The sequence below is a fragment of the Strix uralensis genome, chromosome Z (assembly GCF_047716275.1).
Source record: "Strix uralensis isolate ZFMK-TIS-50842 chromosome Z, bStrUra1, whole genome shotgun sequence".
NCBI classification, from domain to species: domain Eukaryota; kingdom Metazoa; phylum Chordata; class Aves; order Strigiformes; family Strigidae; genus Strix; species Strix uralensis.
Genome location: NC_134012.1, coordinates 29,024,404 through 29,038,025, shown reverse-complemented (window position 1 = coordinate 29,038,025; position 13,622 = coordinate 29,024,404). Strand labels below are relative to the sequence as shown.

General features: G+C 47.7%; 1 protein-coding gene across 1 annotated transcript; it reads right to left on the bottom strand.

Annotated features, from left to right (window-relative positions):
* Positions 1 to 7,997: 7,997 nt before the first annotated feature.
* Positions 7,998 to 12,337, bottom strand: DMRT2 (doublesex and mab-3 related transcription factor 2). Its single transcript, XM_074855903.1, has 4 exons — positions 12,290 to 12,337; positions 11,197 to 11,565; positions 11,012 to 11,114; positions 7,998 to 9,330 (listed from the first exon to the last, which is right to left on the bottom strand). The coding sequence occupies exons 2-4, from the start codon at positions 11,545 to 11,547 to the stop codon at positions 8,276 to 8,278; spliced, it is 1,509 nt and encodes a 502-aa protein (XP_074712004.1). The 5' UTR covers positions 11,548 to 11,565; positions 12,290 to 12,337; the 3' UTR covers positions 7,998 to 8,275.
* Positions 12,338 to 13,622: the final 1,285 nt, after the last annotated feature.

The following is a 13,622-nucleotide window of genomic DNA, read 5'->3' as shown; positions in this document are numbered from 1 at the left end:
ATCCACCGGCATGAGGACAGCTGGCTGTCCCTCTGTGACCAGGCGGGTGCTCAGGCCATGGATGGTTGTGCTCTCCCTGCCCAGCTAGAGCAGGCGTTGTGCAAAGCGTGCAGGTGCTGGGCTCTGTAAGGGGCACTGCTGCCATTCCCCACCTTCTCAAAGGCCAGCAAGGAGAAGGTGGAAATCAAGTGGGGCTCACCCACCAGTCACTAGGTAAAGTCCTCCTTGTCAGTTGTTGTCTTGTTTTTCTCTATACCTTTCTGCAATACCAAGATAGTTTCCCAAAGTGACCAGGTTACCTGTTCCCTCCAGGCACATCCTAGAGGCAGATTAATGGCAAGGAAATTTCAGTATAAAGCCCTTTTTTCCTGAACTCAAATCCTAGACCAGTTTGCCAGAGTCAGAATGGAAATAATTTTAAACTATGACAATGAGACTCTTGTGTACTCAGTCCATTTAAGAAAGAGTGCTATGGGAAGGCACGGTGAGTGATGAAATGGACATTTTGTTTAACGCTGAAAGAACTCAGCCCTTCCTAACATAAAGCTTTTTAGTCGTGCTCTACACAACTACTTCATCTTGAGCCTGAGCTGAAGCTTTAGCATCACCTTAATCTCAGGTTTGCAGTATGGTTGTTGTTATACTTTCAGAATTTCACAACTATTCTTTTTTTCTTTTCTTTTCAGACCTTGCAGTCCTAAAGTCATAGGGAGTCATTTCTTCTTGCATTTAATCCATCATGAATCAAGTATGCAATGATTTAACAGAGGAGAGTTTATTTAATCCTAGTGCAGATGACGGTAGTATGGCAAAATGTAATTTCTGCATGACATGTCCCGAGTCAGGGTGGCCCTGGTGGACACTGAGTTGACCAGAAGGCAGCAGTGTGCCCTCTGACAATCTAGTCTGCATTTGATAAGAGTGTTGCCAGGATGTGGAGGGAGGTGATCCCTCCTCTCTGCTCAGCCCCAGTGAGACAGATCTGGAGTACTGTGTCCAGTGCTAGGCTTCCCTGTACAAAAGGACATGCTGGAGTGAGCCCAGCAAAGGCACCTTGAAGATGATTAAGGGACTGGAGCATCTCTCATATCAGGAAAGGCTGAGAGAGCTGGGGCTGTCCAGCCTGGAGAAAAGAAGGCTCAGGGGGGACCTAATCACTGTGTATACATGGTGCGAGCAAAGACAGTGGGAGCAAAGAAGACAGATCTTGTAGTGGTGTCCAGGACAGCACAAGAAGCAACAGGCATACAATGCAATACAGGAAATTCCATGTAAACAAAACTTCTGTTTCCCATGTGGGTGGTCAAACACTGGAACAGGCTGCCCAGAGAGGCTGTGAAGTCTCCATCCTTACAGATATTCAAACCCAACTGAACACAGCCCTGAGCAACCTGCTGTGGCTGACCTGCTATGGGCAGGGGTGGGACTAGGCACTCTCCAGAGATGCCATCCAGCCTCAGTGCCACTGCAGTTCGATCCTACAGTTCTATCGCATAGCACTAAGTTCCAATTAACAAAGGTGTTTGTGGATATAATGGAGGAGGTAGTACTGCTCTACAAGATAAGGAGAGCTCAGATGGCAACAAGTGTAAATAAAGTTTCTAAATTAATCAAAAGATTAAATAAAATGAGATTTTCCACATGGGTTAAAGTGTAAGGCTCCTGTATATTTGTCACCTCCAAGTCACTTACTGAGATATTCTGACAACTTTTTTTCATGCTTACACTGCTGTAAGTGTAAAATTTCCTGAAAGGAGTTGTTTTTACCTATACATATTTTACTTTAAGATTTTGGTTTCCTATTTGTATACGTAGCTCTGTTTTTTCTAAATCTATGATCCAACTATTCTATGACTACTTACAGTATCTCTCCACAGAGGACTAACTCCCAGGGTGCTTTCCATGACCCAGAGGCAAGTCATCTCTGAAGGTGGATGGTTCACCCATGTTTTCTGTCTGGCCATGGCCAACTCATGTAGGAGGTTCTTTGTGTAGAATTAAAATAAGTAGATGAAAACCAGGCAGGGTGTAATGGATGCCACTTATTAGCTCTTGATACACAAATATAGAAATTGTATATCATGCATGGCACTAGTTCAACCTACCTGTTTCCTGCCCAACTGGATTGCCAAGGAATGAGTGAAAAATCTAGTCACTGTTTTAAGCCCAGATTTGGCCAACTACAGTGAGGTATATATGCAGAGGCTGTCAGCCAGACAGTGTGAATGTGAAATCTGACATTCCTAAAACCTTTGTGTCTCTTCTAAATTTACTTTTAGACTCCACCTTGCAAGGATAAGTACATATCTTAGTAGGATCCAGTTGGTGTACACATCAGTATGCAGTTTCTTGCCTTTCCTTGGGTGGATTTCAGCTATAAATATTTTTTACAAAAATTAGGGAAAGGGCCACTGCCCTCTTCCAATGTAATTTTTCATTCTTCCAATTCTTCCAACATAATATCTCAACATAACTGAATATGAAGAATCACTCCTTTCTTTTCTGCTGGTCACTGTGTAAGCTCTTATTTGTCAGCGAAAACTAGACACAGCAGTGTGTCCTGTGGTAACACACAGGTTAGATGGTGTGTTTTCATTCCAGAGACTCAAACGCCCTCACATCTATGCAAAGTTTGGAACACTGAGTTCAGGGTAAGAGGTCAACTCCTACCCTCCGTCTGTGACCATGGAGCAGCATCAGACCCCATACTGCAGGCAATGGGTCACAGTAACAGCAGGGCTCACTGGCTTTGGGCTACCAACTCTAAATGACAACAAAAGGCATGGCTGCAGCACAGGAACCTGATTTCTGACCTGTTTCCACACAGAAAAATCATTGTAGCTTGTCCACAAAGAGTTGGTGCTGGGGACAGGAAGAGAGGGAACTGGCAATATTGAACAATTTGATTTTTTTTCCCCGTTTGCATGTTTTCACTATTTATGAAGAGGGATGCTTCCTCCCATAAAACACCAACTGGTTCCTCTCTCCCCAGTCATGCTGACATTCTTGCCACTGGTTGCCACCTGCCCACACACGCTTCCCCAACAACCTTCTTACATAAGTCAGTTTGTCCTGGTTTTCAAACAGAAAATGGCTGATCACTACTGGGTTAAAGGAGGCATTATATGTACTATTTTCTGTTCAGCTAGCAGAAATTCAGAGAAAGAACTTAGTGATACAGTGAGAATCTCATCCATCATGGGCAATGACTCTGGGTGCCAGCTTTCACATCAAGATCAGCTGAATGGAAAGTGTTGTGTACAGGAACTGAAAGGCTTGATCGTGCAAACAAGCTGCCAAATCAAAATGAGAACATACCTCCCTGTTCTACATTTAAAATAAAGAAATAGAGAGTGTCAAATTCTCTAATTCCAGAACAATAGCAACTGGGAGCTGGTTAATGTTCAGCCTTCAGAGCCATTAATTCTACAGGGACTTGTGCCTTCACAGCTGGCCAAAAAAATGACTTGCTTTTATGATCCAAAGCAAGTGAGGAGCTCAGACTGCAAAACTCATAGAGGTGTTTGTCATAGCAGAAGGACAAGCAGACAGCACAGGGCTAGGTCTTGTTCTCAGGCCAGAATGGATTCAGCTGATGGTTTCACAGTCATTTCAGTCTTGACAGTCTTGGCCAGGCCCAAAGAGTTGTGGTGAATGGAGTTAAATCCGGTTGGCGGCCGGTCACGAGTGGTGTGCCCCAGGGCTCGGTTTTGGGGCCACTCCTGTTTAACATCTTTATTGATGATCTAGACGAGGGGATCGAATGCACCCTCAGTAAGTTTGCAGATGACACCAAGTTGGGTGGGAGTATGGATCTGCTCGAGGGTAGGGAGGCTCTGCAGAGAGACCTGGACAGGCTGGAGCAATGGGCTAAGGCCAACTGAAGGAGTTTCAATAAGGCCAAATGCCAGGTGCTGCACTTGGGCCACAACAACACCCAGCAGTGCTACAGGCTTGGGGAGGAGTGGCTGGAGAGCTGCCAGTCAGAGAGAGACCTGGGGGTGTTGATTGACAGCCGGCTGAACAGGAGCCAGCAGTGTGCCCAGGTGGCCAAGAAGGCCAATGGCATCCTGGCTTGTATCAGCAATAGCATGGCCAACAGGGACAGGGAAGTGATCTTACCCCTGTACTGGGCACTGGTGAGGCCGCACCTCGATTCCTGTGTTCAGTTTTGGGCCCCTCACTACAAAAAGGACATTGAATTACTCGAGCGTGTCCAGAGAAGGGCAACGAAGCTGGTGAAGGGTCTGGAGCACATGTCGTACGAGGAGTGGCTGAGGGAACTGGGGTTGTTTAGTCTGGAGAAGAGGAGGCTGAGGGGAGACCTCATCGCCCTCTACAACTACCTGCAAGGAGGTTGCAGAGAACTGGGGATGAGTCTTTTTAACCAAGTAATAGGCAATAGGACAAGAGGGAATGGCCTCAAATTGCACCAGGGAAGGTTTAGACTAGATATTAGGAAGCATTTCTTTCCAGAAGGGGTTGTTAGGCATTGGAATGGGCTGTCCAGGGCAGTGGTGGAGTCCCCATCCCTGAAGGTGTTTAAGAGTCGGGTTGACATAGCGCTGAGGGATAGGGTGTAGTTGGGAACTGTCAGTGTTAGGTTAATGGTTGGACTGGATGATCTTCAAGGTCTTTTCCAACCTAGACGATTCTGTGATACTGTGATATCAGCTGAATGACTCATGTCTGATTACCCAGCCATCTCACCAAACTCTATGCCTTGACTACCTCAAGCCCAGCAGATCGATATGCTGATTCAAAGACATCAAAGACAAATGACAGTTTTAAGGCAGGCCTTGTGGAAGCCAGCACCTGAGAGAGCCAGCAACCCACACCTATTGAGCAGGGACTCTGCCCCCACTCATCACAGCCCTTGTCTCAATTCTCCTGTGCCACATGAGAGAGAAGCACTGTTACTGCAGCAGCTGGCAATAACCTATCCCTTCTTCAAGTGAACCCATCACTACACACTCCTGGCCACCAGGCCAGGTAGTAAGCCAGGCACTGTCTGGGATACTATTAACTCCCAGTTCCTCTAGCTTTGTATACTTACACACTTCTGTACACCTATAAAAATTTTTGCCTCAGCATGCATATGGAGGGCCTGCACTTCCAACAACTAGTTGGCTCTCTCTGACAATACCATCAGTCAGGCTTACTACTTTGCAGACCAAGTGAATAATTGTCCTTTGTATTCCTTCCCACAACTGCTTTGTGCTCCACAGCCAGCACAGGTTCTTGACCTCCTGTCCCAACCCTAAAGCTGAACTTCCCAACAAGCGTGTTCCACCATCACATAAGAAAAACTGAGGTCAGAAGGGCATCAGAAGGGAAGTACAACCTGATGTCCTTGAGCACAGCAAAAAGGTGCATCTCGTACTCAGAGAAAACTAGTCACGCTGTACAGGAGATACAGGTGTCCACACACCCAGCAAATGCCACAAAAATTGTATTTAAGAAGTAGGGAGCATAAGGCAGCATAGCGTATTTTAACAATTGACTTACTTCTAGGAGACACTGCCTAGCAGTAAGCGTTAGATAGTCTCAGAGCAATAACTTCTCTTCTCCATGAGTTTGCACAGCCGCACCAGCACACACGGACAAGTTGCTACTTCTGCTCTAAAGAAGCGCATGGCTGAAAGAGGCAAGAATGCTCTAAATCCACTGCAAAGATGTGTGAAGAAAATCACATGCTGCCTGTGTATATGCTATCATGCTCAAGCTACTAATCATCCACTCCATGAACAATAGACTTTATACATGGTTTTAACAAAGAAAAGAAAAAAACGATCTGGGTGAAACAAGCTTTCAAGATGCACGAGAGGTAAGGTCCAGGGTCTATGAAATGAAAGAAAACTAAGTACAGGGAGAAATAGCTAATGGAACTGAAGCAAGACATGAGCAAGGGTCACATTTTTCCAAATAGTAATAGAAAGGTCACTTCTCTTCTAGTGATTGAAATTTGAACAAAACTATATGAAGCATACATATATTATATATGTGTGTGTGTTTATATATATATGTGTATATTAGTGCATCTTCAGAGTTTGAATTTGTTCAGTTCAAGTGGTTCTTTAAGAGGTCAAGAGGTACCAGTCTGTTGGAGGGTTTTGGTTTTCTGGTCTTTTTTTAAGAGATAAATAAAGACAAGTGACTTCCTGGAAAAATATTTCAGATGTGAAATTGAACAATGTTAGATGCGCACATTGTCAGGCAAAAGAAATATTTATGCAGGACTAATTCCAGTATCCAGAATTTTGGTTCACTACATAGATTGCTGAACTCTCTTTCATCTGTCATCCCAGTTTATGCCAGCAGCTTGAAAAACAAAACAAATCATATTTTTAATAACAAAGGAAACTCTGCTTAAATTAAAACCCCTTGTTAGCATTTAACGTTCAACTAAGTCGAAGAAGGAAGCTGTGGAGAAAGCAAACAAATACAAAATGTGAAGAATTTCACTCCATTTACTCCGAGTAAAAGCTGTTTAGCTGACTGCTAAACTGATTAACAAGCAGATTCAGCTCTCAAGTAAGTTAAAACTCCCTCTAATGGCAACTGGATAAAGGACGGAGTTTGAAAAAATGAAAAGAATCTCACTGCATTTGAAATGTATTTTCAGCTAGGCAAAATCTAGTTAGTAAGAATGCTTTTGGAAAATGAAACTTTAGCTTAGTGCCCAAGATTCTTTTAAATTACAACAAAATTGTTTACATTCCTGACAAAAAAATTTTATGTGTTTTGCAAGATGTGTTATATAAAAATTTACAGGTTATGTAAAATGTGTTTTCTCCAATCTGTTTGTTGCTTTAACAAAGTGGCTTAGAAAAGCACGCACTACAGACGACTCCTCCCATCCATGAAAAGGGTCCTGCTATTCAGCAACACCCGCCACTCCCAACAGAAACACTAAACACTCTCAGAGATACTTAAAGAATCGGAAATTCACAGGCTCAGATTTATTCATAGCAAAATAATCATTTAACCTGTGCAGAAGTGTAATAAAATCAGAAAATACTACATTCTGCTCACAAATACCAAACAAAAATTGTCCTTAGAAAATAATAAAAATTAAGAACAAACCACAGCTCCTTTCAACTGGCTGAGCGCTGTCTGCAGGATAGAAAAAAATTTTAAGGAAGGAAGGTAACCAAGGCATTACCAGTTAGCACTAAATGTGCTGGCAGTAACATATAGGGGAAAAACTTACAAAATCATGATTTAGAAAGCTTCAAGCTCAATTATAATTGAGAGCTGGTAACGTCTTTTTCTACAACCTTGAGGGCATTTCATGTTCCCAGGTAAATTCTACTGGTTAATCTCCTTTATTTCTGCTATCCCTGCAAAAGGGTGAAGAATTACAAAACTGAGAGATCAGGACTTGATTTCTCATTAGCAGTGATGATTTCGAGCATCATTTTTACAGCCTAAAGATCATTTCAATTACCACAACACAAGAATCTCAGGGTCTTGCTGGTCAAAGGTGAAATGTTTTCAGAAGAGAAATATTCTAGGGGGTGGAAATCCAGAGTAAATTCAGTTGAAAATTAAAAAAAAAAAAAAAAAAAGCAGACCTTTTATTCAAAAACCAAACTTCTAAAAATGCTGACATTTTGTCCAAAAGTTCACCAGAGCCTTTCTCCTCAAATCAAATTTAGTAACTCTTCTGCTTTAGTAACAGAAGCTTTTATAGAGAGGTGAGGAATAAACCAATCTTTTACACCAGCATGCACTCCCCCTTCAGAATAAGAAAGGCATTTGGAATCTGATCCAAACCTTACTTAAGTTAATAAAGAAAGTCATGCGAATTCACACTAGCCTACGTGCTCCGTTGTTACCTCTTCTCTTAGTTACTGGAGAAATTACCATTTACCCCACCAAGACAACTAGTAAGTACATTGATAATAGCAGATAAGGGAATAAGTATGTTCTGAAAGTAGGGCATACTTGCCTGTGAGATATTCAAGAGAAAACGGAGATCAGGAATACCTCTATGCTTGTAGGTAATCTCATTTTATTGAATGGTTTGAAGGCTGCTTAAAATAACAACACTTTACAGTCTATATATGCAGTTTCCATTTTAAAAAATTAAATATATTTTTTTTTAGGAGACAAAACATGCATACTTATCTATGTCATTTTGAGATGAAAGAAAGAATTACCATTTACAGCAGAAAATCCTCTTTACAAATCTTTTAAGGGGCAAGGCAGGCAGTAGCAATTCTGCAGAAGGCAAAGCATACAAACTCACTATGCTGAAGGTATAGTTTATTTATTGAGAGACATTAGCAATGGCAGAAGAAGGTCGTTTAAGGATGGATTCAACTGAAAATGACAGTGGCTCAGCTGTTGAAAGTTTTGTTGTGGCCTGTTTGGCCCCAAGGAAGTCTTTTGCGCATTTGTCCACTGTAAACTTGTGGTTTTGGTTCTCTTTAATGGCACTCTCTCTGTATTTCTTACGAGCATCTTCAAAAGCCTCCTTCACAAATGATGTTCTCAATTCTGCTGATCTGTCAGGAAACGTTTGCTGGAACAGTGACTGAAAGGGATTGTATTTGAGTGGTGGAGGGGGCTTGGTACCGTCTTTGCTGATCTTGCTTAATACCTGCTCCTGAGGAGCCAGAGAATCCTTATCAGAAATCTGAGAGAAAGTCCTTTTTGGAGGAGAGAAAGCTGACCTCTCACGAGCTTCCTGAGGATGGCATGGTGTCTCATTATGTGGCTGCTGAATGTCTTGCGTGTGGGTCAGAATAAATGAATTTTCCAGTTTTGGAGACATGATGTCGTGCTCGGCATTTGAACAGTCTGGGCTTTGTGAGACCTTGGCATCCCAACCTGTTCCAGGTTTGACAGCTTGGACAGTAGTAGCATTCAACAGGCATTGCTGGTAGAGGAGAGTATCGCTAATGGGGCCACATTTTGGCCACACTAAGAACCTAGAAGACAGGGGATACTGCCTATAGGTAGTAGCTACACTGACATTTGAAGAGATTAGTTCCATGTTGCTGGATCCTGAATACTGCATGGTTAGATCAAGGCAGGTTGGCAAAAAATTGCAAAACTCCTTGTTTGGAGTCTCAGCTTGAGTAGTGTTGAAAGCTGTTTTATATGAGTTGTATTCAGCTCCATGCACCATGCGGTTAGGGAGAAAAAGGGCAGCTGCTTGTGTAGCTTCCATCATCTCTCTCTCTTTATACTCTCTCTCTAGCATAATGTTCTCCAACTCTTTATCAGCAAAAGCCCGTCTCTTTCTCATCCTGTCACTTACAGGGGGTGGTAAGGGTGAATTCCCTCCCAGGTAAGGGTCTGTTGGAATAGGACGGTAACCTAAAACACAAAGCAGCATTAGGAAAGAAGCTGTATAAGAAAAACATTAAAGCTGTGTTTGTAAAAGCACCCTGTTTGGAGACAGTCTTGCCAGGTGCCGAGTACATGCTACAAACCCTGGACACCATCAGATCCTACTGTCACCGGGCCATGGAGGCTTAGCTCCCTGTGCCATCAGGCACATTCAGTACAAGTTCTTCAACACAGATAAGCAAGCCTTGCTCCTCTGACATGTGTAGTCTGCTTCAAAGCTAGCTGATGAATAACTTCAAAACCAACTTCAAAACAGCAGATTGAGGTAAAAAAAAGGCAAAACCCTGCTGTGTGTTATGACTGGTTTTGCAGCATGCAGCTTATTAACCATCCATTTTTAAGAAACATGGAAACTATTCAAATATTTTATTTCTCCTGAACTAGAAGGGAACTTTGATAAAACATAGAAATCCAGTCTCCTGTATATTCAGCTACCATTCACTTAATATAACCGATAGGGTCCAATCCTGTTCACTCTACACAGAAAAGTAATCCCATTGAATTAATGGAACTACTTACATGAGTAAGGAGAACAGGGTTTTTACCTGTTTTCACTCCCATTCCTTTCACACAGGTTTCCCCACTGCCAAGGAAGATATCTATCCCTACAGCTGATGTCTTTTCTATTCTCTAAAGATGAATCACTATGTACACATTGCTACAGATCGTAGAAAATTCCAAGGAGAACTAGGAGAAAAGAAAAAGAAAGTTAAGATAAATTAGAGGAAAGAATACAGAAAAGATTTTTTTAAAAGGGTGAACTGTAGCCAAAAATAGAAGTTTCTAACAGGACAAAATTTTAATTGCACAGGCAAAGAAAAGAGCTTTCTGTTTGGGAAAAAGAGGGGGGAAAAGCTAGATTTGAGAATTGTAATGCTTTACAGGGCTGCAGTTTGGAAAGTAATTAAAGCAAACATAGCAATAAATTTGGGCACCATCAGAAGAGGGAGTGGGAAACAAAAGATAACACTCTCACTAAAATATCCATCTAAAATGTCACTCCTCCATAGATAATATTTTCGTCAAGGAAAAAAAAAAAAAAAGCAGCCTATTATGCATATCTTGCTATTGATAATGCCACAAATGCTACAAACAGTGCTGCTGTGTTAGGTGTTCAGAGGAAAAGAAAAAAAAAAAAAAAAAGGAAAAAAAAAACCCACAACCTATTTGATTTACTCATTTCCTGATAAAAACACCCGCGAATAAATTACCCTGCACTGCAAAACGCTGCTGGGTAGTCATGTAAAAAGAATGTCAGCTTGTAACAGTAACTCTCAAATTTCAAATTACCATTGCTAGCATTTCAGGCATTATTTTGGGCCGGGGGGCGGACAACTGAAATTCTGCCACATCGATTCCAGCCGCGACGGGCAGGAGCCGCGGGAGGAGGCTCCGAGGGCACCGGCAGCCGTTCGGGCGCGGGTACCGGTACCCTCGGAGCCTCCGCCGCCCGGCGCCGGTCGCAGAGCGCGCTTTAACGCCGTTTCGCGTTTATTTCGGGAAATAACGCTGCATTTCACGCGGACCCGTGAGCGGCCGCGCCTCGGACGGGAGGTATGGGTTTTCCTGGGGCAGAGCAAGGTTTCTCCGCTGCCGGCCGGTGCTGCGGAGCTGGGGGCAGCCCGTGGAGGGCGGGGGATGCGCTTACCTTCCAGGATGCTCTTGGCCAGGAGGCTGGGCGTCCGGACGTGCCTCTGGTAGACAGCTTTGCGCTCCAGGCTCGCCTGCTTCCCCGCCAGCCCCTTCTTGTCCTGGGAGAGCGACCGGCCGGCGCCGTCAGTCCGCGGGCCTCGCGGGCCTCCCGTCCCTCCCTCCCGTCCCGTCCCCGCTCACCTCGGTGGCCTGCTGCCGTCGGAGAGCCACCTGGGCGGCCATGACGCGCTGCCTCTCCACCACCAGCAGGCAGTTGGCGCACTGGCAGTCGCGCCAGCGGCAGTAGCGCTTGTGTCCCTTCAGGCACGACACCACCCCGTGGTTGCGGCACCGGGCGCATTTGGGCGTGCGGCTTAGCTTCCGCGGCTCGCCCCGCCGCGGGGCCGCTGCCGCCGCCTCCTCGCCTTCCACTCCTTCCTCTTCCTTCTCCGGGCCGGCGTTGCTGCGCGGCGCGCCGGGGGCCTCGGCCACCTCCCCTTCCAAGCTCTCCACGTCGATTTCCCAGTCGGCGGCGGCGCGTCCTTCAGCCATGGCTCCTGGGCGGCGCGGCTGCAAGAGAGGGGTCAGGCCGCTCGCCCCCGCGACGGACGGCAGCCGGGGCACACCCGGCTACCGAGGTACACGCCGCTGCCCGGCCCACCGCCAGCCCCGCCGAGATGCGCCCCCGTCGGGAAGTCACGGCTGAGCCCGCCTGAGATGTCATCTCCCCCCTTACCGCCTGTTCAGGTCTCACCCCCGTGCCCCACGCAGGGCTCAACTTAGCCTCGACGGACGCTTCCCCCGCGTCTCTCCGTCCGCCCCGGCTTGCCGGGAACCGTGCTCGCCCGCCGCTGGCAGGAGCGCGTCTCCAGCGGCGGAGGATGCGGGAGGAACCGCCCCAGGGCGATGCCCAGCGCCGCGGGGCTGCGGGGCTGTCAGGTCCTCCCAGCGACCTGTTCATTTCAGGATCTTGACAACCCTCCTACCCGCTGCGTTCACACTCAGCGTAGTGGACACACTACAGGTAGGGGACACACCGCCGCTGTCTGCTTCGGGGGCTGTAGGGGCTCCGGGAGCTCTCTGCACCCCGGGAGCGGTGTTTTCCGACCCCCACCTCCTCCCACCCGGCCTCTCCGCCCTTCCTCCCGCACTTTGCACTTACCCAAACGCGGCGCCCGAGGCCGGCAGGCGGTGCAAGGCAGCACGCTGCCCCCCCCCCGCCCCGCTCCCCGCAGCTCGCAGGGCCGCCGCTGCCCGAGCCCAGCCGGCGGCAGGGGACTCCCGATCCCCGCACCTGTGGGGGCAAGGCTCCCTGGCAGCCGGGACGCCGCGCCGTCGTGGGGTCGCTGCGTCGCAGGGCGGCGGCACGGGCCGGGCCGTGCGTTGCTGTGAGCGCTCGCTCCCTCGCTCGCTGCACCAGCGCCGGGGCTGGCACCCGCCGCGCCCACGCCGCGCCCGCCTCGCGGCACAGCGCCCGCCGCGCCGGGCCCGTCGCGTTATCAGCACCGCCCGCGCCGCCCATTGGTCCCGCGCCGCGCGGCCGCCGCTCCGATTGGCCCGCGCCGCCGCCGCCGCCCCGCCCCCCCGCGCGTGTGCCAGCCGCCAGCCGCTTGCCCGTGGGTGCGGGCGGGCGCGGGGCGCGCGGGCAAGCGGGGCGGCGCGCCCCGCCCCGCCCCGCCCCATCCCCGCCGGCACAGCCGCGGCGAGCGGGAAACGTAAGCGGGCCCTGGGTGGTGATCTTCAATTTTAGGGCAAAAACAGAGGGGGAAAGGAATGAAAGGGAGAAAAGGCGGTAACGCGCAGGATGGTGACGGCTGAGAAACGAGCCCCGCGGGCCAGAGGCGTCCCCCTAGCCGGGGAGCGGCCCGGGGGCGCGGGTTTAAAAGGCTGAAAGAGGCACTGTGCTGTTCGTTTGCCGCCGTTCGCGTTGCATGGCCCGCGAGTGGAGGGGACTCGTGGCAATGGCTTTTTTTCGAGTCTGAAAATGCAACGGAATCGGCGTTGTCTTCCTGCTCTGTCGGGAATTAGGGCGAGGAAAAATACCCGTTTATTTTCTAGCGCTCCCTCCCCTCAGTGGCGTTTTCCACCGAGCACTTATCTGTTGAAAAACATTCTCCTCGCCCCGCTCCCCGACGGAGGGTGCTCTCCGGGAGCTGGGGAATGCCCCTGGTCTCCCAAAACAGGGAGCAATCGAAATCGTAATGCACAAAGTCTCGCCCGTGCCAGCGAGGTGTTGGGGCTCGGTGCCTCCGTCGATGAAAATGGGAATTCCCACGGGACAGAAGCGGACAAAATACACTTTGGCCGCGTTCAGCACTGGGCAGGGGAAGACCTAGTTAATTTAAACAGAGCATCCCCAGGGAAAAAGAAAAAAAAAAAAAAAAAAGGCATGCGGGAGAGCATCAATTCCCCACCAGTGTGCTGATCGAAACCTAACGATATGCAGAACATACGGCCGAAGCCGTCCTCCAAAAAGGGAAAATATTTTGCTCTTTCCCTTAGCAGCGCCCGTGTTTAATAAATAGTGGTAATGATCATGTGTATAATAAACACGGGCATCCACTCACGGTGAGCACACGGACCGGCTGCCGGACGCCGGTTCGGCATGGAAAAACCCTGCTCCTGTA

Excerpts from the sequence above, each read along its gene's own strand:
- DMRT2 (XM_074855903.1), bottom strand. The coding sequence starts at position 11,547 with ATGGCTGAAGGACGCGCCGCCGCCGACTGGGAAATCGACGTGGAGAGC. Across the intron at positions 11,115-11,196 it reads GACGGCAGCAGGCCACCGAG|GACAAGAAGGGGCTGGCGGG; the intron begins GTGAGCGGGGAC and ends TCGCTCTCCCAG. Across the intron at positions 9,331-11,011 it reads GGCCAAGAGCATCCTGGAAG|GTTACCGTCCTATTCCAACA; the intron begins GTAAGCGCATCC and ends TTTGTGTTTTAG.